At 46.7% G+C, this 21,857-nt stretch overlaps 1 protein-coding gene across 4 annotated transcripts in view; it reads left to right on the forward strand.

Moving 5' to 3' along the window:
* Positions 1 to 21,857, forward strand: part of LOC105489798 (peroxisome proliferator activated receptor alpha) — a 100,119-nt gene that overhangs the window by 54,712 nt on the left and 23,550 nt on the right. For all 4 annotated transcript variants that reach the window (XM_071080757.1, XM_071080755.1, XM_011754901.3 and 1 more), the window contains 4 exons: positions 1,213 to 1,459; positions 16,062 to 16,222; positions 19,150 to 19,288; positions 20,999 to 21,201. In XM_071080757.1, coding sequence (XP_070936858.1) covers positions 1,252 to 1,459; positions 16,062 to 16,222; positions 19,150 to 19,288; positions 20,999 to 21,201 — 711 coding nt within the window. In that variant the 5' untranslated portion in view covers positions 1,213 to 1,251. The remainder of the gene's footprint in view (positions 1 to 1,212; positions 1,460 to 16,061; positions 16,223 to 19,149; positions 19,289 to 20,998; positions 21,202 to 21,857) is intronic.

Raw genomic sequence — 21,857 nt, forward strand, 5'->3', positions numbered from 1 at the left:
GCTGGAGTGCAGTGGTGCAATCTCAGCTCACCGCAACCTCCACCTCCCATGTTCAAGGGATTCTCCTGCCTCAGCCTCCTGAGTAGCTGGAATTACAGGCACCCGCCACCAAGTCGGGCTAATTTTTGTATTTTTAGTAGAGATGGGGTTTCATTGTGTTGGTCAGGCTACTCTCCAACTCCTGACCTCGTGATCCGCCTGCCTCGGCCTCCCAAAGTGCTGGGATTACAGGCATGAGCCACCGCACCCGGCCCTGTTTTTTTTTGTTTTGTTTTGTTTATTGGTTTGTTTGTTTTTGAGACACAGTCTCACTCTGTTGTCCAGGCTAGAGTGTGATGGCACGATCTTGGCTCACTGCAACCTCCACCTCCCAGGTTCAAGCGATTCTCCTGCCTCAGCCTCCTGAGTAGCTGGAATTACAGGCGCCTGCCACCACACCCAGCTAATTTTTGTATTTTTAGTAGAGACGGGCTTTCGCCATGTTGGCCAGGCTGGTCTCAAACTCCTGACCTCAAGTGATCCACCCGCCTTGGCCTTCCAAAGTGCTGGGATTACAGGCGCGAGCCACTGTGCCCAGCCCAGGGATCTGTGTCTCCGCTGTGTCCCCAGCACCTCAAACACATTGTATGGAGCTCCGCACAGCTGCTGAGTCAGTGATGGCTGAGTGAGTCCTGGCCCTCGGTCTGCGGCTCCTACAACATTTTGTTTAAAGGTTTTCACTTTCACAGCGTGCTGATTAATAGCCAAGCCCAGAGGAGAGGCTCAGCACTGTTCCTGTTTAGATGATGAATTCAGGCGTATCTTCGATGATAAATGACGTTACATTTCAAAACAAGCAAGTGGCCAGGTGCAGTGGCTCACACCTCTAATCAAAGCACTTTAGAAGGCCAAGGCAGGCGGATCACCTGACGTCAGAAGTTCGAGACCAGCCTGGCCAATGTGGTGAAAGCCCATCTCTACTAATAATACAAAAAAATTAGCCAGGCGTGCTGGCGGGCTCCTGTAGTCCCAGCCACTCAGGAGGCTGAGGCAGGAGAATGGCATGAACCCAGGAGGTGGAGCTTGCAGTGAGCCGAGATTGCACCACTGCACTCCAGCCTGGGCGACAGAGCGAGACTCCGCCAAACACAATCAATCAATCAATCAATCAAACAAACAAGTGAATGTTGTTATACGTCAACCTTATCAATTGTTCCTCTTTCCTCCCGGTAGCTTGGAGCTCGGCTGCGCAACCAACACCATCCAGTCACGATGGTGGACACAGAAAGCCCGCTCTGCCCCCTCTCCCCACTCGAGGCTGGCGATCTAGAGAGCCCGTTATCTGAAGAATTCCTGCAAGAAATGGGAAACATCCAAGAGATTTCGCAGTCCATCGGCGAGGATAGTTCTGGAAGCTTCGGTTTTACAGAATACCAGTATTTAGGAAGCTGTCCTGGCTCAGACGGCTCGGTCATCACGGGTAAGTGTGCTGTTTCCTAGAAAGTTTTATTTAGAAATGTTTCTTCCTAAAGAAAGCTGTTCTTTTTAGCTGGAAAATAAGTCACACTTTTTTGCAAGGAAACCTTCAGAGGTGGTAAAGGCATTACCTCCAGTGCCACTGGGCCCTGGAAGGCACGTGTCACGGCTCACGGTGCAACCTCTTGTGAAAACCATGCATGCATCAAACAATGCTTGAGATTCAGTCACAGGGAGCAGCTAAAGTACACAGACCCTAACCCCAGCAAGCCCACGGGGGACAGCTAGACATTTTTAAGAGGAGACGTGTGCAAGGGTCTGCATGGAGGCACTGTTGGTAAGAGGGAAGGATGGGAAACAAGCTGGACGTGCGTCAAAGGGAAACAGATAAATTGGGATGCGTTTATACAGTGACATACTTCATAGCAATTTAAAAGAACAGACTACGCCAGGCGTGGTGGCTCACGCCTATAATCCCAGCACTTTGGAAGGCTGAGGCAGGTGGATCACTTGAGGTCAGGAGTTCGAGACCAGCCTAACCAACATGGTGAGGCCCCATCTATACAAAAACATTTTTTAATAAAAAAAAAATTAGCCAGGCATGGTGGCGCATGCCTGTGGTCCTAGCTACTCAGGATGCTGAGGCAGGAGGACCATTTGAGCCCAGGAGCTCGAGGCTGCCATGAGCTATGATTGCCACTACACTCCAGCCTGGGTGACAGTGAGACCCTGTCTTTAAAACAAACAAACAAAAAAATTAAGAAACATCAAATGGGCCGGGCGCGGTGGCTCACGCCTGTAATCCCAGCACTTTGGGAGGCCGAGGCGGGCGGATCACAAGGTCAGGAGATCGAGACCATGGTGAAACCCCGTCTCTACTAAAAATACAAAAAATGAGCCGGGCACGGTGGCGGGCGCCTGTAGTTCCAGCTACTCGGGAGGCTGAGGCAGGAGAATGGCATGAACCCGCGAGGCGGAGCTTGCAGTGAGCCAGGATAGCGCCACTGCACTCCAGCTTGGGCGACAGAGCGAGACTCCGTCTCAAAAAAAAAAAAAAAAAAAAAAGAAACATCAAATGAAAATAAACCAGCTTAATGATATATTTAAGATCCAATTAATGTAAAATCTTTTATTTACTTTTTTTATTTTTTGAGACAGAGTTTTGCTCTTGTTGCCCAGGCTGGAGTGCAGTGGTATGATCTCAGCCCACCTGCAACCTCCATCTCCCGGGTTCAAGCAGTTCTTCTGCCTCAGCCTCCCTAGTAGCTGGGATTACAGGTGTCTGTCACCACACCTGGCTAATTTTTGTATTTTTAGTAGAGATGGGGTTTCACCATGTTGGCCAGGCTGGTCTCAAACTCCTGACCTCAGGTGGTCCGCCCGCCTCAGCCTCCCAAAGTGCAGGAATTACAGGCCTGAGCCACCGCATCTGGCCCACGTAAAATCTTTAACACTAAACAATCTAGTACATCACTGTTGGAAACAGACATACATATATTGCAAGCTTTAAGGACTCAGTCGCCTCCTGAACGAGACGGAGGGAGAATTGGGGAGGGCTCCCTTGGGGACTCCAATTCTCTCTAGGTTGTATATTTGATAAACCTGGGTGGTGTGTACATGGGTATTACAGTCATGTTGCTTAATGACAGGGACAGGTTGTGAGAAATGCATCCTTAGCGATTTCATCATTGTGTGAAAGTCATAGAGTACACTTAAACAAACCCAGATGGAACAGCCTGCTGCACACCGAGGCTCTGCAGTGCAGCCTGTTGTTCCCAGGCCACACAACTGTACAGCGTGTTACTGTACTGAATAGCATAGGCCCCTGTGACACAGTGGTAAGTATTTGTGTGTCTACACATACCAAAACATATAATAGAAAAGGCGACAGCAAAAATACAGTATTATCATCTTATGGGACCATGATACCACAGTTGAACTTACGGTCTGTTGTTGACCAAATGTCACTGTGTAGTGCGTGACTATACAGAAATAAGCTCAAAGAAATTAAGTAACTTGGCTGGGCGTGGTGGCTCATGCCTGTAATCCCAACACTTTGGGAGACTGAGGCGGGCAGATCATCTGAGGTCAGGAGTTCAAAACCAGTCTAACCAACATGGCGAAACACCGTCTCTACTAAAGAATACAAAAAATTACCCAGGTGTGGTGGCGGGCACCTGTAATCCCAGCTACTCTTCTCAGGAGGCTGAGGCAGGAGAATCGTTTGAACCCAGGTGGCAGAGGTTGCAGTGAGCGGAGATCATACCACTGCATTCTAGCTTTGGCCACAGAGTGAGACTCCGTCTTAAAAAAAAAACAAAAAAGTCCAGGTGTGGTGGCTCACACCTGTAATCCCAGCACTTTGGGAGGCTGAGGCAGGCAGATCACTTGAGGTCAGGAGTTAAAGACCAGTCTGGCCAACACGGTGAAACCCCATCTCTACTGAAAATATAAAAATTAGCCAGGCGTGGTGGTGTACACCTGTAATGCCTGGGCAACAGAGCAAGACGCCGTCTCAAAAAAAAAAAAAAAACAAACAAGGCAAATTGAGTAACTTGCCACTGTTCATACAGCCAGAAAGACACAGCGCCCGGGCCTGGACCCTGCCTCTCAGCTGGCTCTAGAGGGCTGTTCTCTGCATGCTGGCGTGATCGTGCCTTGTAAAAGGTGGCAGTGTTCTCAGCTTAGTCAATCAGGAATTGCAAGAGGCTAGTGAGCCCTTGAGGACTCTGGGGGGCCTTTGTGACTGAGCAGCTTTGGGAGTGACCCTGGCAGATCTTTACAGATGGTGCAAGTTTTGACTCCCTTTCTTCTGGCGCATTAAGCAGAGGATAAGCACTGTGGAGAGAGTGAAGGTTTAGGGAGATGATGGCCCCCAGAGCAGTGCAGGAGGGGACAGGGAGGCTGGAGGAGAGCAAGGAAAAGGCTCCGCATCAGGTGGCGCCTTGAGTGGCCTGGGTAGGTTGCTTGCAGCAAACCCAGGTTAATGGCTTTGACAATGACCGCCATTGCTTCCTGAGCACTGCAGGCTGCCCACACACCTCTCACCTCGGCTTGCCTAAGCCCAAGAGCAGCCTTGTGAGGTCATTGCTATGTTTATTTAAGGAAGGAGGAAAGCAGGCAGGCCCCAGGACATCCTGACTGGCCGGAGATCACCAGCCCAGAACCCAGCCCTTAACCCCACAATGTGCGACCTTTCTTCACCCATCACAGACACACCCCATGCTGGTTCACTGTTCACTGACTATTTGTGCTATTTATCAGAAAAACTTTTTCTTTATGGGTTTGAAAAGATTTATTTTGCTTTTGTTTGTTTTTCTTTTTTGCCTTTCTTCTTTAAGGAAGGCAGGCTCCCCCAGCCCCACCCCCAGGGTGAAAAATATAGTTCATTGTCTAGTAAAAGAGTTCAAAGATACGCTTTTTTCTCTGGATAAAATATACTCTAGAGCTTGTTCTGAAATATGGAATTAGTGTGAGCTGCGGGAGTGGGTGGGTGTGTGGCTCTAGCTCTGGAAAGTTCTTTCCCGGCAGCGGCTAGGAGGGCTGCCCAGTCCCCTCTCGCCTCCCCCGGCAGCTTAAACACAGGACCCCTTATTCTGTGCTCTCTTCTGACCCCTGGTCCTCATGCAGGAGGGAACCCTGTTCTTCTAATTAGATGCAGGGATCCTTTTCTAAGAGTAGCGTATTTTAGGTCATTGTTAAGAGTTATAATCTAAAACGTATTTTTAACTCATCTGAAAGTTCTGACAGAGGTAAGGCTTGAGAATTTCCTGCATACTAGCCTTGTGGTCTGTATAATCCATTAAAAGCCACATTTAGCCCAATTCCACAGACTGAACTGTGCTTCCTACCTAAATAAATTAAGAGCAGGTGGGGCACGGTGGTCACTCCTGTAATCCCAGCACTTTGGGAGGTCAAGGCGGGTGGATCACCTGAGGTCAGGAGTTTAGACCAACCTGGCCAACATGGTGAAACCTCATCTCTACTAAAAATGCAAAAAAATTACCTGGGCATGGAGGCATGCACCTCTTAAGCTTAAGGACATATTTCTTATGATCCAATTAATATAAAATATTTTATTTTATTTTATTTTTTTATATTTTGAGACAGAGTTTCACTCTTGTTGCCCAGGCTGGAGTGCAGTGGTGCAATCTCGGTCTGTCATCCCAACTACTCTGGAGGCTGAGGCAGCAGAGTCACTTGAACCCGGGAGGCGGAGATTGCAGTGAGCCAAGATCACACCACTGCACTCCAGCCTGGGCAACAGAGTGAGACTCCGTTTTTAAATAAATAAATAAATAACAAGGGTTCAGGGGAGGAGAGAGAGGGTTCCAAATTTGTTTTGAACCAATTCCAAGGAACTTTATGGCAAAAAGAAAAAAAAGGAGAACTTATAAAAAGTGACCACACTGAATTGTCCTGGACACACATCCCTGGTTTTGACCACTAGCCTTTGAAGTAGCGAGTGGGGTGATAACCCGTTTTTATTTCCCTCCCAGCATTTCCTCGCTCTTATTCATACATGTGGTCATTTGTACTCATCTCACAATCCTTAAAACCTCTTTGCTTCTTTCCGGGTTTTACTGTACTGTTACTGCGAAGTCTGAGAGATGAGGTTATTTAAGATTATTTCTTATTTGTAAATTAGATCTTTCATCTTTGTATCTAATCTGCTCTTTTGGGTAATATTCCTAGTTAGGTAGACTGGTCTTTCAGAAGGGCTGAATATTAAATGCACTTACTTTAAACTTTACACCCAGGAGACCGGATGGGTGAGGCTGGTTCACTCAGCCAACGTACTTTTTTACCCCTGGTTTTTCTTCCCGGCTTTATTGCCATAATTGACATACAATAAACTGCACATCCTTAAAGGTTACAGTCTGATACGTGTACATGCACACGCACCTGTGAAACCATCATCACACTCAAAATCGTGATGCAGAATTTTTGCTCCTTAGTTCAACTAAATCTGGGTTCTCGTGTCATGACCAGGAAAAATTAGGCACGTGGACACATAGAAGGGTGAGGAGAGCAATATTGGGTGAAAAGGAAAAAAGAGAAAAACTCTCAGCAATGCTAGAGGGGATCCTGCTAGTGGGTTCCCAGCTCACAGACTGATAACCAGGCCACCACACATGAGCTGGAGGCCAGGCTCCTCCCCAATGCGCAAGGTGAGAACTTCCCGTGGCTCCACCCCATTCTCCCAGTGCCCAGCTGGGTCCCCGTCCCTTGCGGGCCTGTCCAGACAAGGGAACCCTGGGCAGGTTCCCTCATCTGCACAAAAGCATCTGATGTAAACACTTATGGGGCAGGTTGCAGATTCTCTGGGGACTCCCCCCTTATCTGCCTCCTGCATCTATCAGTAGTGCCTCTGTCTGTCACCCCTGAAGTTTACTTGTGCTGTTTTCTTTTTCTTTTTTTTTTGAGATGGAGCCTCTATCTGTCGCCCAGGCTGGAGTGCAGTGGTGCGATCTTGACTCACTGCAACCTCCGCCTCCCAGGTTCACTCCATTCTCCTGCCGAGTAGCTGGGACTACAGGCGCCTACCACAACGCCCAGCTAATTTTTTGTGTTTTTGGTAGAGACAGGGTTTCACCGGGTTAGCCAGGATGGTCTCGATCTCCTGATTTCGTGATCTGCCCGCCTCGGCCTCCCAAAGTGCTGGGATTACAGGTGTGAGCCACTGCGCCCGGCCACTTGTGCTGTTTTCTAATTACTCTTTCCCCAGCCCTATACCTCCCTGCCTCCCTCCCCCAGTAAACCACTGATCCACTTTCTATCATTCTAGGTTGCTTTATATTTCCTAGAATTTTATATAAATGGAATCATACAGCATGTACTCTTTCTAGGCTGGCTTCTTTCGCTCTGCAGAATGGCTGTGAGACTCATCTGCATTGCAGCAAGCATCAGTAGTTCATTCTTCTTCATCCATCGTGTGAACATAGCACAGTTTGCTGATTCACGCACCTGTTGATGAGCATTGAGTTTGTTTCTAGCTTGTGGCTATTACAAATAAAGCTGCTATGAACATTCATGTACAAGTCTGTATAGACCTCTGCTTTCATTTCTCTTGAATAAATACCTAGGAGTGTGATGGCTGCAACAGATGGTAGGTGTTTGTGTAACTTTTTAAGAAACTGCCAAAATCTTTTCCAACATTTCGGAAAAATCTTAGAAAATGCTATACTATTTTATATTCCCACTGGCAGTATATGGGGGAGTTCCAGTTCCTCCATACCCTCATCAGCATGAGACATGATCAATCTTTTTAATTTTAACCATGTCAGTAGGTGTGTGATGGTCTCTCACTGTGGTGGTTTTTATTTGCACTTCCCTGGTGATGTTGAGCATCTTTTCGTATGCTTATTTACCATATATCTTCTTTGTTGACATTTCTATTCAAATCTTTTGCTTATTTTTTAATTGAGTTACTTGTTTTTCCACTATTCACTATTGAACATTATTTATATATTTTGAATACAAATACTTTACCAGACATGTGATCTACAATATTTTCCCCAGTGTGTGGTTTGTCTTTCTTTTCTTTCTACTAATAGTATCTTTAAAAAAAAAATAGTTTTTTTGTTTATTTTGTTTTGTTTTTGAGATAGGGTCTCAATCTGTTGCCCAGGCTAGAGTGCAGTGTTATGATCATGGCTTACTGCGGCCTTGACCTCTTGGGCTCAGGAGACCCTCCGACCTCAGCCTCCTGAGTAGCTGGGACCACAGGTGTGTACCACCATGTTTGGCTAAGTTTTTCTTTTTTGTGTGTGGATATGGAGACTCATTATGTGGCCAGGGTTGGTCTTGAACTCCTGCACTCAAGCGACCCTCCCACCTCTGCCTCCCAAAGTGCTGGGATTATAGGTATGAGCCATCATGCCAGACCAGTTCTTAATTTTGATGAAGTCCAATTTATCAATGTCCTTTTTTTATGGATACTTCATATTTTTATTTATTTATTTATTTGAGAGAGGGTCTCACTCTGAGCCCAGGCTGGAATTCAGTGGCATGATCTCAGCTCACTGCAGCCTCAACCTCCCAGGCCCAGGTAATCCTCCTACCTCAGCCTCCCAAGTAGCTGAGACTATAGGTACCCGCCACCATGCCCAGGTAAATTTCTTGTATTTTTTGTAGAGACGGGGTTTCACCATGTTGCCCAGGTTGGTCTCAAACTTCTGGGCTCAAGCGATCCACCCGTCTCAGCCTTCCGAAGTGCTGGGATTACAGGCGTGAGCCACCATACCCAGCCATATATATATATACACACACACACATATATATATGGTTGTTTATATATGTATATTTATATATATGTATATTTATATTTATATCTATTTTTGAGACAGAGTCTCACTCTGTTGCCCAGGCTGCAGTGCAGTTGTGTAATCTCAGCTCACTGAGATTAATTTTAGTTTTAATTTTTAATTGACAAATAATAATTGTATTTTTATGGGGCACAATGTGATGTTTTGGTCTATGTTTACATTGGGGAATGTGTAAATCAAGCTAATGAACATATCCACCACCTCACCAACTTACCATTTTTTGTGTGTGGTGAGAACACTTAAAGGCTGCTCCTTGAGGCCAGGCCCAATCCCAGCACTTCGGGAGGCTGAGGCGGGTGGATCGCTTGAGGTCGGGAGTTTCAGACCAGCCTGGCCAACATGGTGAAACCCTGTACCTACTAAAAACACAAAAATTAGCCAGGCATGGTGGTACACACCTGTAGTCCTAGCTACTCAGGAGGCTGAGGCAGGAGAATCACTTGAACCCAAGAGGCAGAGGCTGCAGTGAGCTGAGATCATGCTACTGCACTCCAGCCTGGGCAACAGAGCAAGACTCCGTCTCAAAAAAAAAAAAAAGTATTTCTTGAGCAATTTTGAAATATACAACACATCATTGTTAATTATGGTCACCATACTGGGTAGTAGATCACTAAATCTTATTCTTCCTGTGTAACTAAAACCTTGTTCCTTTTGACCAACATCCCCCCATTCCCCCCGGCAGCCTTAGCCCCTGATAACCACCATTGCACTCTCTACTGCTGTGAGTTTGACCTTTTTAGATTTCACATACGAGATCACATGGTATTTGTCTTACTGTGCCTGGCTTATTTTACTTAGCGTAATACTTTCCAGATTTACCCATGTTGTTGCAAATGAAATTTCCTTCTTTTTTAAGGCTGAATAGTATCTGTGTGTATGTGTGTGTGTGTGCGTGTGTGTGTGTCACATTTTCTTTATCTCTTTATTCATTAATGATCATTTAGGATGATTCCGCATCAGGCTACTGTGTATGGTGCCACAGTGAACGTGGAGGTGTAGACATCTCTTCAGTGTAATGGATCCAATCTCCTTGGATATAAACCTGGAAGTGGGATTGCTGGATCATACGTAGTGCTATTTTTGTTTTTTTGAGGAACCTCCATACTTATTTTCCATAATGCTCTTCTAATTCACAATACTACCAACATTGGACATGGGTTCTTTTTTCTCTACATCCTTGCCAACCTCTTGTTATCTTTTACCTTTTTATGTATCTGGCTGCTTCTACATTTTTTTCTTTCTCACCAATTCTGAACCATTTGATGGTTTCTTCCTTTATGCTTCTTGTGCTTGAGGTTCATTGAGCATCTGGGATCAGTGCATTTATTGTTTTCATCAAATTCAGAAGGTTAGGCCATTATTTCTTCAAATTTTTTTTGTCCGTCTCTCTCTACCTTTGGGAGCTCCAGTTATATATATGTTAGGCCACTTCAAGTTGTCATACAGTTCACTAATGCTAAGTTCTTTTTTTAAGTCTTGTTTCTGTGTTTCACTTTGGACAGTTTCTATTGCTACATCTTCAAATTTACTAATTTTTTCTTCTGCAATATCTAATCTTCTCCTAATCCCATCCAGTGTATTTTCCATATTAGATATTATAGTTTTCATCACTAAAAGCATGATTTGGTTCTGTTTTCACCCATGTATCTATATAACATGTCCAGTCTTTCACTCAGCTTCTTAAACATTTAGAATATGGTCAGAATAACTTTTTTTGCTGTTTTGTTTTAGAGACAGGGTCTCACTTTGTTGCCCAGGCTGGAGTGCAGTGGTGTGATCACAGCTCACTGCAGCCCCGACCTCCTGGGCTCAAGGAATGCTCCCACCTTAGCCTCCTATATAGCTGGGACCACAGGCACACACCACCACACCTGGCTAATTTTTAAATTTTTTGTAGAGACAGGGATCTCACTTTGTTGCCCAGACTGGTCTCAAACTCCTGGGTTCAAGCAATTCTCCCGCCTTGGCCTCCCAAAGTGTTGGGATTACAGGCATGAGCCCAGCCCAGAATAACTTTTTAAAAATGTCTTGAGGCTGAGGTGGGCAGATCATCTGAGGTCAGGAGTTCGAGACCAGCCTGACTAACATGGAGAAACCCCACCTCTACTAAAAATACCAAGTTAGCCAGGCATGGTGGCATGTGCCTGTAATCCCAGCTACTAGGGAAGCTAAGGCAAGAGAATCGCTTGAACCCGGGAGGTGGAGGTTGCGGTGAGCCGAGATCACACCACTCCGGCCTGGGCATCAAGAGCGAAACTCCATCTCAAACACACACACACACACACACACACACACACAAAACAAAACAAAACAAAACAAAACAAAACAAAACAAAAACAACAACAAAAAAAAACTCTTAGCCACAATTTCTGTCATCTGTGTCACTTCTGAGTCCCTTTCCATTCATTTTTCTCCTCGTCATGGGTCATATTTTTCTGATTCTTCATGTGTCCTGCAATTTTTTTTTCTTTTTCTTTTTCTTTCTTTTTTTTTCTTTTCCTTGGAGATGGAGTCTTGCTCTGTCACCCAGGCTGGAGTGCGGTGGCACAATCTCAGCTCACTGCAACCTCCGCCTCCCAGGTTCAAGCAATTCTCCTGCTTCAGCCTCCCAAGTAGCTGGGATTACAGGCGCTAACCACCATGCCCAGATAATTTTTTGTATTTTTAGCAGAGACAGAGTTTCACCATGACGGCCAAGCTGATTTTGAACTCCTGACCTCAAGTGATCCGCCCACCTTGGCCTCGCAAAGTGCTAGGATTACAGGTGTGAGCCACCGCGCCCGGCCAATTGTTTTCATTGGATGCCATATGTTGGGAACTTTATTGGGTGATGGATATTTTTGATTTCCTATAAATATTCCTGAACTTTGTTCTGGGATGCAGTTAAGTGACTTGGAAAATGTTCGATCCTTCCAGGTCCTGTTTTTCAGCTTCATTAGATGGGACCATTGCAGTGTTTATTTTAGAGATAACTTTGCCCCACTGCTGAGGCAAAACCACTCTGAGCTCTTTGCCTGATGCTCCATGACTTCAGTGATCTTCCACTGTGAGAGGTGAGAACAGGACTGTATCCAGCTCCTTGTGGGTCCCAGGCAGCGTTCACTATCATCATTTCAGGATGCTACTGAAGTATCCCTTTTTTAGGCTCTCTCAGTTGACAAAGCAAATACATATACGTGTACATACTAACCTATGTGTATACAGGAATCTATCAGTATTTCAGTCCGTGGCCATCTATAGCTGTAGTAAGCCAAACATGAGTGTGTGCTGATGTCTCAGCCCTCATCTGTTATCAGATGGATTGTTCTAGCCTCCTCCACTTGCCTACCTGTCAACTTCACCATTCCTTGAATTCGTTGTTCATTTTCCGTATACCTGTACAGTGGCATCAGAATTGTTAACCCACACCCTGTGGGAAAAAAACTTCAGCTAGAGCACAGTGTTGATGAGCAGATCCTTTTGCCTTTAGTCTTATAGATTCCAGTCATTCTAAATTATTCAGTGCAGCGCCTTTCCGTACCTGCCCCCACTTTTTCCCCTGAGATTGTTTCCTACATTCGTAGCACAGTGAGATTGTTTTGTTACCTTCTGCATTCCACCCTGGGATCCTCCAACCTCCTAAATTAGTTTTGTTTCATTTGCACACGTTAGGTTCAATCTGAACTATAAAGTTCTGTGGGTTTTCACAAATGCATAGTGTCATATATCCACCACTACATTTTCCTTCTCTCTCTTTCTTGCATTCTTGTCTCACTCTGTCACCCAGGCTGGAGTGCAGTGGCACAATCTCGGCTCACTGCAACCTCCACCTCCCGGGTTCAAGTCATTCTGCTGCCTCAGCTTCCCGAGTAGCTGGGACTACAGGCACGCACCACCATACCTGGCTAATTTTTTTGTATTTTTAGTAGAGATGACGTTTCGCTATATGGGCCAGGCTGGTCTCAAACTCCTGACCTCATGATCCACCCACTTCGGCTTCCCAAAGCGCTGAGATTACAGGCGTGAGCCACCATGCCCGGTCTCTCTTTCTTTTTCTTTCTTTCCTTCGTTCTTTTTCTCTTTCTCTCTTTCTCTCTTTCTCTCTTTCTTTTTCTATTCTATTCTATTCTATTCTATTCTATTCTATTCTATTCTACTCTACTCTACTCTACTCTACTCTACTCTACTCTACTCTACTCTACTCTACTCTTTTTTTAGATGGAGGTCTCACTGTGACACCCAGGCTGGAGTACAGTGGCAGCACAATCTCAGCTCCCTGCAGCCTCAGCCTCCCAGGGCTCAGGTGATCCTCCCACCTCAGCTTCCCAAGCAGCTGGGATTAGAGGTGCACACTGCCACGCCCAGCAAATTTATGTATTTTTTGTAAAGACAAGGTTTGACCATGTTGCCCAGGCTGGTCTCAAACTCCTGAGCTCAAGTGATCTGCCGACCTCAGCCTCCCAAAGTGCTGGGATGACAGGCATGACCCACCGCACCCAGACCACTGTTACATTTTCATATGAATAGTCTCACCACATCAAAAAACCCCATGCTTCACCTATTCAACCCTGCCTCTCCCACCCCTAGCCAGCTCAGAAATGGTTCCTTTTACCATTGCTATAATTTTGCCTTTTCCAGAATGCCATGAATTTGAAGTCATATAGTATGTAGCCTTTTCAGACTGATTTCTTTTATAACAATATGCATTTAAGAGTCATTCATGTCTTTCCATGGCTTGATACCTCATTTCTTTTTACACTGAATGAAGTCCCACTGTCTGTTTGTACCACAGTTTGTATATCTATTCACCTATTTAAGGGCATCTTGGTTGCTTCCAATTTTTGGCAATTAAGAATAAAGCTGGCTGGGCGCAGTGGCTCACACCTATAATCCCAGCACTTTGGGAGGCCAAGGGGGGCAGATCACTTGAGGTCAGGAGTTTGAGACCAGCCTGGCCAACATGGTGAAACCCTGTCTCTACTAAAAATACAGAAATTAGCTGGGCATGGTGATGGGTGCCTGTAATCCCAGCTACTTGGAAGGCTGAGGCAGGAGAATCACTTAAACCTGGAGGCAGAGGTTGCAGTGAGCTGAGATTGTGCCACTGCACTCCAGCCTGGGTGACAGAGTGAGACTCTGTCTCAAAAAAAAAAAAAAAAAAAAAAAGCTGCTCTAAACTTGTGTAGGTTTTGTGTGGACAGAAGTTTCCAAATCAACTGGACAAATACCTACGAGTGTGAGTCCATCATACAGTAAAACTGCTTTGCTTTGTCAGAGGCTGCCAGAATGTCCTCCAAGGGGGCTGTCTCATGTTGCACTCCCACCAGCAATGAATGGGGGTTCCTGTTGCTCCACGTCCTCACCAAATTTGATGATGTCAGTTTTGTAGATTTTGGTCATCCTAGTAGGTGTGTGGTGACACCACATTGTTGTTCTCATTCTCAATGCCCCAATGACATATGATGCTGAGCATCGTTTCATATGCTTAATTGCCATCTGTATATCATCTTTGCTGAAGTGACTGTTCAGATCTTTTGCCCATTTTTTTTTTTCCTTTTGAGACGTAGTCTTGCTCTGTCACCAGGTTGGAGTGCAGTGGCATGATCTCAGCTCACTGCAGCCTCCGCCTCCCGGGTTCAAGCGATTCACCTGCCTCAGCCTCCCAAGTAGCTGGGACTACAGGCGCACGACACCACGCCCGCCTAATTTTTGTTATTTTTAGTAGAGACGGGGTTTCACCGTGTTAGTCAGGATGGTCTCCATCTCCTGACTTAGTGACTGCCCACCTTGGCCTCCCAAAGTGCTGGGATTACAGGCGTGAGCCACCACACCTGGCCGCCACACGCAGCCCCCATTTTTCAATTGAGTTGTTTGTTTTCTTATTGTTGTTTTAAGACCTCTTTGTATATTACCACATGTGTATTGAAAATATTTTCTCCCAGTCTGTGGCTTGTCTTTAATTTTCTTAGCAATGTGTTTTGCAGAGCAGAAGGTTTAATTAGCTTTCATAAATTCCAACTTATATTTTCTCTTTCATGGATTATGCATTTGGTGTTACCCACACAGATTTTTATACTGTATTCTGGTGCCATTTACTGAGTTGGCAATTGTGGAAGAACTGGAAGGAAGGAAGCAAACAAAAAGAGTTCTGTGTGGCACTGTCAGCGCGGGGGCACGGGGAGTCCTGCAGGGTGAGGTATGGGCGAGATGGTCTGGTGATGTGTGCAGCGGAGATGTGCGGTCCCCAGATGTGCAGATCAGGAGATGTGTGGGTCTGATGTACGGGTCTGGAGAAGTGCGGTTCCCAAGATGTGCGGTCCGGAGATGTGCGGGTACCCAGAGGTGCAGATCGGAGATGTGGGGGTCCGGAGATAGGCGGATCAGGAGATGTGCCAGTCCCGAGATGTGCGGATCAGAGATGTAGAGGTCCCGAGATGTGTGGATCCGGAGAGGTGAGGGTCCCAAGATGTATGGAGCAGGAGATGAGGGAGTCCGGAGATGTGCGGAGCGGAGATGTGGGGATCAGGAGATGTGGAGGGCCAGGAGATACGCGGGTCCGGAGATGCGCAGATCAGGAGATGGGCGAATCGGAGATACGTGGGTCCAGAAATGTGCGGAGCGGAGATGGGCGAATCAGGAGCTGTAGGGGGTCAGGAGATGCACGGGTCCAGAGATGCGGGGGTCCGGAGATAGTGGGTCTGGAGATATGCAGAACAGAGATGAGCAGATCGGAAATGCACGGGTCCAGAGATCCACGGGTCCAGAGATCCACGGGTCCAGAGATCTGCGGTTCCGGAGATGCACGGGTCCGGAGATGCGCAGGTCCGGAGATGAGAATCTGAAGATGTGTGGATGGGAGATGTGCAGGTCCGGAGATGCGCGGGGCGGCGATGCGCTGATTGGAGATGCTCGGATCAGAGATGCTCAGATCGAAGATGTCGGAATGAGGAGATGTGCAGGGCGGAGATGTGTGGATTGGAGACACTCGAGTCCGGAGATATGCGGGGCGGAGATGCGTGGGTCTAGGGATGCGTGATCTGAGATGTGTGGGTCCGGAGCTCGGGGTCAGCTCAGCAGCAGTCGGAGCGAGCATGCTGGCTTTGGGAGCACAGCACAACGGCAGCTGTAGGAGTGCAAGAGGGTGTGACCCAGAGGCAGGGCCCGGCCCTGCATGGGTATTCTGAGGTTTACGCCTCAGCATTAGATGCCTCATATGCTAAATCACATCCTCGTAGACCCGGTTCAGACACAGGATAGTGATGCCTGGACTATTCATCTGTCTCTCCTCTTTTTCCCCAGACACGCTTTCACCAGCTTCGAGCCCCTCCTCGGTGACTTATCCTGTGGTCCCCGGCAGCGTGGACGAGTCTCCCAGTGGAGCATTGAACATCGAATGTAGAATCTGCGGGGACAAGGCCTCAGGCTACCATTACGGAGTCCACGCGTGTGAAGGCTGCAAGGTAGAGGGGACCTGGAACAGGGCCCGGTGGCTGCCACCATCAACCACTTGTGGTTACTTTTATAGCAAATGGCAGTCATTACTGAGAGATTGCAGAAAGTCCCGGATAAGAAACTGACCTCAGGCCAGGCGCGGTATCTCACACCTATAATTCCAGCACTTTGGGAAGCCAAGGCGAGTGGATCACCTGAGATCAGGAGTTCGAAACCGGCCTGGTCAACATGGTGAAACGCTGTCTCTACTAAAAATACAAAAACATTAGCCAGGCATGGTGGTGGGTGCCTGTAATCCCAGCTACTTGGGAGGCCGGGGCAGGAGAATCGCTTGAACCCAGGAGCCAGAGGTTGCAGTGAGCCAAGATTGCGCCACTGCACTCCAGCCTGGACAACAAGAGTAAGACTCCGTCTCAAAAAAAAAAAAAAAAAAAAAAAGAAAAGAAGAAAAGAAACTGACCTCAGTAATAGATTAGCCTCTCTCTTTAGAGCACAGAACCCCCAAGAGCGTGAACCCTATTGTGAACTGCACATTTGAGGGATCTAGCTTGTATGCCCCTTATGAGAATCTAATACCTGATGTTCCAAGGTAGAACAGTTTCTTCCTGAAACCATCCCTCCTCATCCCCCATCTGTGGAAAAATTGTCTTATACAAAACCAGTCCCTGGTGCCAAAAAGGTTGGGAATTGCTGCTTTAGAGAGTCTAGGACAAATGGTTGCTCTGTGCTTTGTAAATACTTAGAGAAGTGTGTTCTTTAAAAGAAAATAAGCCACATTGGGCTGGGCGCGGTGGCTCATGCCTGTGATCCCAGCACTTTGGGAGGCCAAGGTGGCTGGATCACCTGAGGTCGGGAGTTCAAGACCAGCCTGGCCAACATGGAGAAACCCTGTCTCTACTAAAAATACAAAAATTAGCCAGGTGTGGTGGCACATGCCTGTAGTCCCAGCTACTTGGGAGGCTGAGGCAGGAGAACTGCTTGAACCCAGGAGGTGGAGGTTGCAGTAAGCCAAGATCAAGCCATTGCACTCCAACCTGGGAGACAAGAGTAAAACTTCGTCTCAAAAAAAAAAAAAAGAGAAAAGAAAATAAGCCACATTAAGAACATCACTTCATTCTAATACAAGACAGAGAGCCATTACCGTTGATCTCTGGACCCTCCCTGAAGGCCAGGTGGGGCAGGTGTTCTCATGCTCCTGCCGGGGGAATTGGCCATCAGAAACACAGAGTATCTTGCTTAGGGTCCCCTAGCTCCCAGAAGCAGAGACTGGAACCAGAGACTGGCTGCTCCTGCCCCCTGGCAGTTCCTTCCTGCACATCAGGGGCTTCTCCACCCCATTCGAGCCACAGGAACCCCCTGTGTATCTTCATCCTCCTGCTGGCTCAGCCTGCCCTAAACAGATGTGACCCGGGCCAGGAGTGCGTGTAAGGCAGGCCCTGTTGTCCCGCGTGCTGCCAGCTGGACTGGTGGCCCTTCCGTGTTTGCCAGTGTAGTGATGAGGAGAGCTCCTGCAGCAGCGTCCCTTTAGGGTTGCACAGCCGTGCTCAAGTCTGGCACCTTATGTACATGATATGTGGGATATCATCATCTGAATGTTTGGTTTGAATCAGAAATCCCTTCTCATGGTGCACACTGCAGGTGTTGACTAACTTGGAAAATGCCACCGCCTTTCCAGCACAATGTATGATCTTGGAACACCAGCATTCTGCCCAGAGCCAGGCCTGGCCTCAGAGGCCTGGGCCACAGGGAGAACCTCACAGCCAGAACATTGTAGCACTCTGCCGTCTAGAACCCTCTCCCCACCCTTCTCATTCTAACCCCATGCGTTCCTTAGCCTCCCCACTGTGCAAGCCTAGGTAAGGACATTGAAAAGATGTCAGCCTGCCTCTCACATTCCCCGGCACACTGCTGTCCCTCTCCTGCGGGCCAAGCATACCCCACTGTGGCAAAAATATAGAAGAATGACTTAAAAGCAAAGAGGAAAAAGAACCCAAAGCAAAAATGCACTCCTTCGCAAGTTTTCTAACCACATACCTTTGAAAAAGCTCCGTATAAAGTGGCCTTTTCCTTAGGGCCATGATTAATTACTCATTTAGTTTTGCTTTTTATGGACTATTTAGTAACATTGTTTCTTGCTGGGTAGAGTTTAAGATGCTTTTACAAAGCAAGAAAATTGTTTACAAACAGCTGGCTTTTATTATAATTTTTGTCTTTGAGGGAGTTAATATACTCTTACAAAAATTCCTAGAAACTCTTTAGTCACAAATATGGAAATGTCACAATGCTGGGGATAGTTACATTCATATACATTGTAACAAGGCTGAGTAACTCTTTGGAAAACGGTAATTGTGTTTTCCCAAGTCAGATAAGGGCATTTTGAAATGACTTTGAATGCTGCCTCATTTTTTGTTTTTCACATTAAATGTAATGATATTTAAAGTTCTGTATTTGTCCCAATCATTTCAGACTTTTTAGAAGAAGAACTATTTTTCTTTTTTTCTTTTCTTTTTTTTTTTTTTTTGAGACAGAGTCTCACTCTGTCGCCCAGGCTAAAGTGCAGTGGGGTGATCTCAGCTCACTGCAACCTCTGCCTCCCGGGTTCAAGCAATTCTCCTGCCTCAGCCTCGGGAGTAGCTGGGATTACAGGCACGTGCCACCACACTAGACTAATTTTTGTATTTTTAGTAGAGACAGAGTTTCACCATGTTGGCCAGGCTGGTCTCGAACTCCTGACCTCAAGTGATCCACCTGCCTTGGCCTCCCAAAGTGCTGGGATTACAGTCGTGATCACCACGCCTGGCCTAGAATAACTTTTCCCTAAATTTCGTTCATTTAAAAAGAAACAATAAATGAGCAACAACAAAGGTGAGTAAAGCAAGTGTGCTGGTTTCTCAGTGGCCCGGGTCTTTAAATCCACTGCGTGTTACCCTCACAGGGCTTCTTTCGGCGAACGATTCGACTCAAGCTGGTGTATGACAAGTGCGACCGCAGCTGCAAGATCCAGAAAAAGAATAGAAACAAATGCCAGTATTGTCGCTTTCACAAGTGCCTTTCCGTCGGGATGTCACACAACGGTAGGTAAGGTGGCCCCACACATTTTCCCAGTTCGTTCCTCGGTTCTCCTTCTTTGTTCCAAGGGAACAGACCAAGCTATGGATGAACGTGCTTCAACATTTCACACCCAAGTCATTTTGTAATCAGAGTGGCCTAAGAAAATAAAAGTTGCCCAGGTGTGGTGGTTCACACCTGTAATCCCAGCACTTTGGGAGGCTGAGGCGGGTGGATCACTTCAGGTCAGGAGTTTGAGACCAGCCTGGCCAATATGGTGAAACCCTGTCTCTACTAAGAATACAAAAATTAACTGGGCGTGGTGGTGTGCACCTGTAGTTCCAGCTACTCGGGAGGCTGAGGCAGAAGAATCGCTTGAACCTGGGAGGCGGAGGTTGCAGTGAGTCGAGATTGCGCCACTGCACTGCAGCCTGGGTGACAGAGGGAGGAGATTCCATCAAAAAAAAAAAAAAGAGAGAGAGAGAGAGAAAGAGAGAAAGAAAGAAAGAAAATAAAAGTCTCCCAGGCTTGGTGATTCACACCTGTGATCCTAGCACTTTGGGAGGCTGAGGTGAGTGGATCACTTGAGGTCAGGAGTTTGAGACCAGCCCAGCCAACATGGCAAAACCCCCATCTCTACTAAAAATACAAAAATTAGCTGGGTGTAGTAGTGCACACCTGTAATCCCAGCTACTTGGGAGGCTGAGACAGGAGAATTGCTTGAACCCGGGAGGTGGAGGTTGCAGTGAGCTGAGATCGTACCACTGCACTCCAGTCTGGGCGACAGAGTAAGACCCCGTCTCAAAAATTAAAAAAAAAGAAAAGAAAATTCTCAAATAGCTGAGATTCAGTGGCACATTGGACTCGCTGTTAGAAACTTCAAATGGTAAGACTTTGATACAGAATCGAAAAACCAAGTGGAAGGCACCAAAATGACAGAATGTTCGCCTCGTCCATAGGAAGGGTGTGCCACCCCAAACATCTTGCCACATTATGAATTTCCTTCTAGCCAATCATGTAATAGTTTTAGAACATGCTAATTGTGATGTGAATGTAACTAAAGTAAGTCGTTCGTAAGACTTGCATGTCTACCTTCTGGAAAAAGAAGCAGTTATTATATAAACTCACCCTGAAGCCCCGTTCACCTCATTCACTCAAAGGTTGATGATGCACCTGATGGTGGTGTGCACCCTACTGATGAGACAAACAATGGTGTCACCTTCAGCCTGCACCTGTTTAAAAGTCTACAGTGGGCCGGGCGCGGTGGCGCAAGCCTGTAATCCCAGCACTTTGGGAGGCCGAGACGGGTGGATCACGAGGTCAGGAGATCAAGACCATTCTGGCTAACACGGTGAAACCCCGTCTCTACTAAAAAATACAAAAAACTAGCCGGGCGAGGTGGCAGGCGCCTGTAGTCCCAGCTACTCGGGAGGCTGAGGCAGGAGAATGGTGTAAACCCGGGAGGCGGAGCTTGCAGTGAGCTGTGATCTGGCCACTGCACTCCAGCCTGGGCGACAGAGCGAGACTCCGTCTCAAAAAAAAAAAAAAAGTCTACAGTGCGTGGAGTTTGAATTTTTCATCTCTCCATAGTGGAAAGCCGAATAGTAATCAAGGATGGGTCTGAACTGCCTGTGAATTTTCATTCCTGGTTTAAGTCCTGGGGGAGCCCCTCGTCCAGCCCTGTCCGCGCAGTCATGACCTCACTGCTCATGCCTGTTTCCCCCTCCAAACCCTAGCGATTCGTTTTGGACGAATGCCAAGATCTGAAAAAGCAAAACTGAAAGCAGAAATTCTTACCTGCGAACATGACATAGAAGATTCTGAAACCGCAGATCTCAAATCTCTGGCCAAGAGAATCTACGAGGCCTACTTGAAGAACTTCAACATGAACAAAGTCAAAGCCCGGGTCATCCTCTCAGGAAAGGCCAGTAACAATCCAGTAGGTGTTTGCGGCCGCTCTGGGTTCTCTTGGCAACATGGAACCAGTGTCGTAGAGAATGATTAAGGACACATGTGTTGAATGTTGAAAAAATTATATTTATCCCACAGTTAAGCAAAGGACAGCGACAATAGAAATAGTTCATTCTGAGACTCTGAGCTGTAGCTTAATAACAACTCCTTTCTTCTTGCTTGGAATCACCTCAAAGATCTTAGCCACCAAGTTATTATATTGGCTATGTAATTAATACACTTAGGGAAGAAAAATCACAAAAACCTTAATAGCTTATCCAAGCACTAAGGTGATTTCTTAGGTGCATTTTTCTTAAATAGAGATAGGGTCTTGCTCTGTCACCCAGGCTGGAGTGCAGTGGTGCAATCATAGTTCACTGCAGCCTTGAACTCCTGGGCTCAAGCAATCCTCCTGCCTCAGCCTCCCAAGGAGCTGGGACTACAGATGTGCACCACCACACCTGGCTGTTTTTTTGTTGTTGTTTTGTTTTTGTTTTTGTTTTTTGGTAGAGAGGAGATGTTTCCCAGGCTGGTCTCAAACTCCTGGCCTCAAGTGATCTTCCCACCTTGGCCTCCCAAAGCACTGGGATTAAAGGTGCGAGTCATGGCACCCAGCATTAACTGGATTTAAAACAAAAACAAACA

Source organism: Macaca nemestrina, chromosome 15, assembly GCF_043159975.1.
Source record: "Macaca nemestrina isolate mMacNem1 chromosome 15, mMacNem.hap1, whole genome shotgun sequence".
Lineage (NCBI taxonomy): Eukaryota > Metazoa > Chordata > Mammalia > Primates > Cercopithecidae > Macaca > Macaca nemestrina.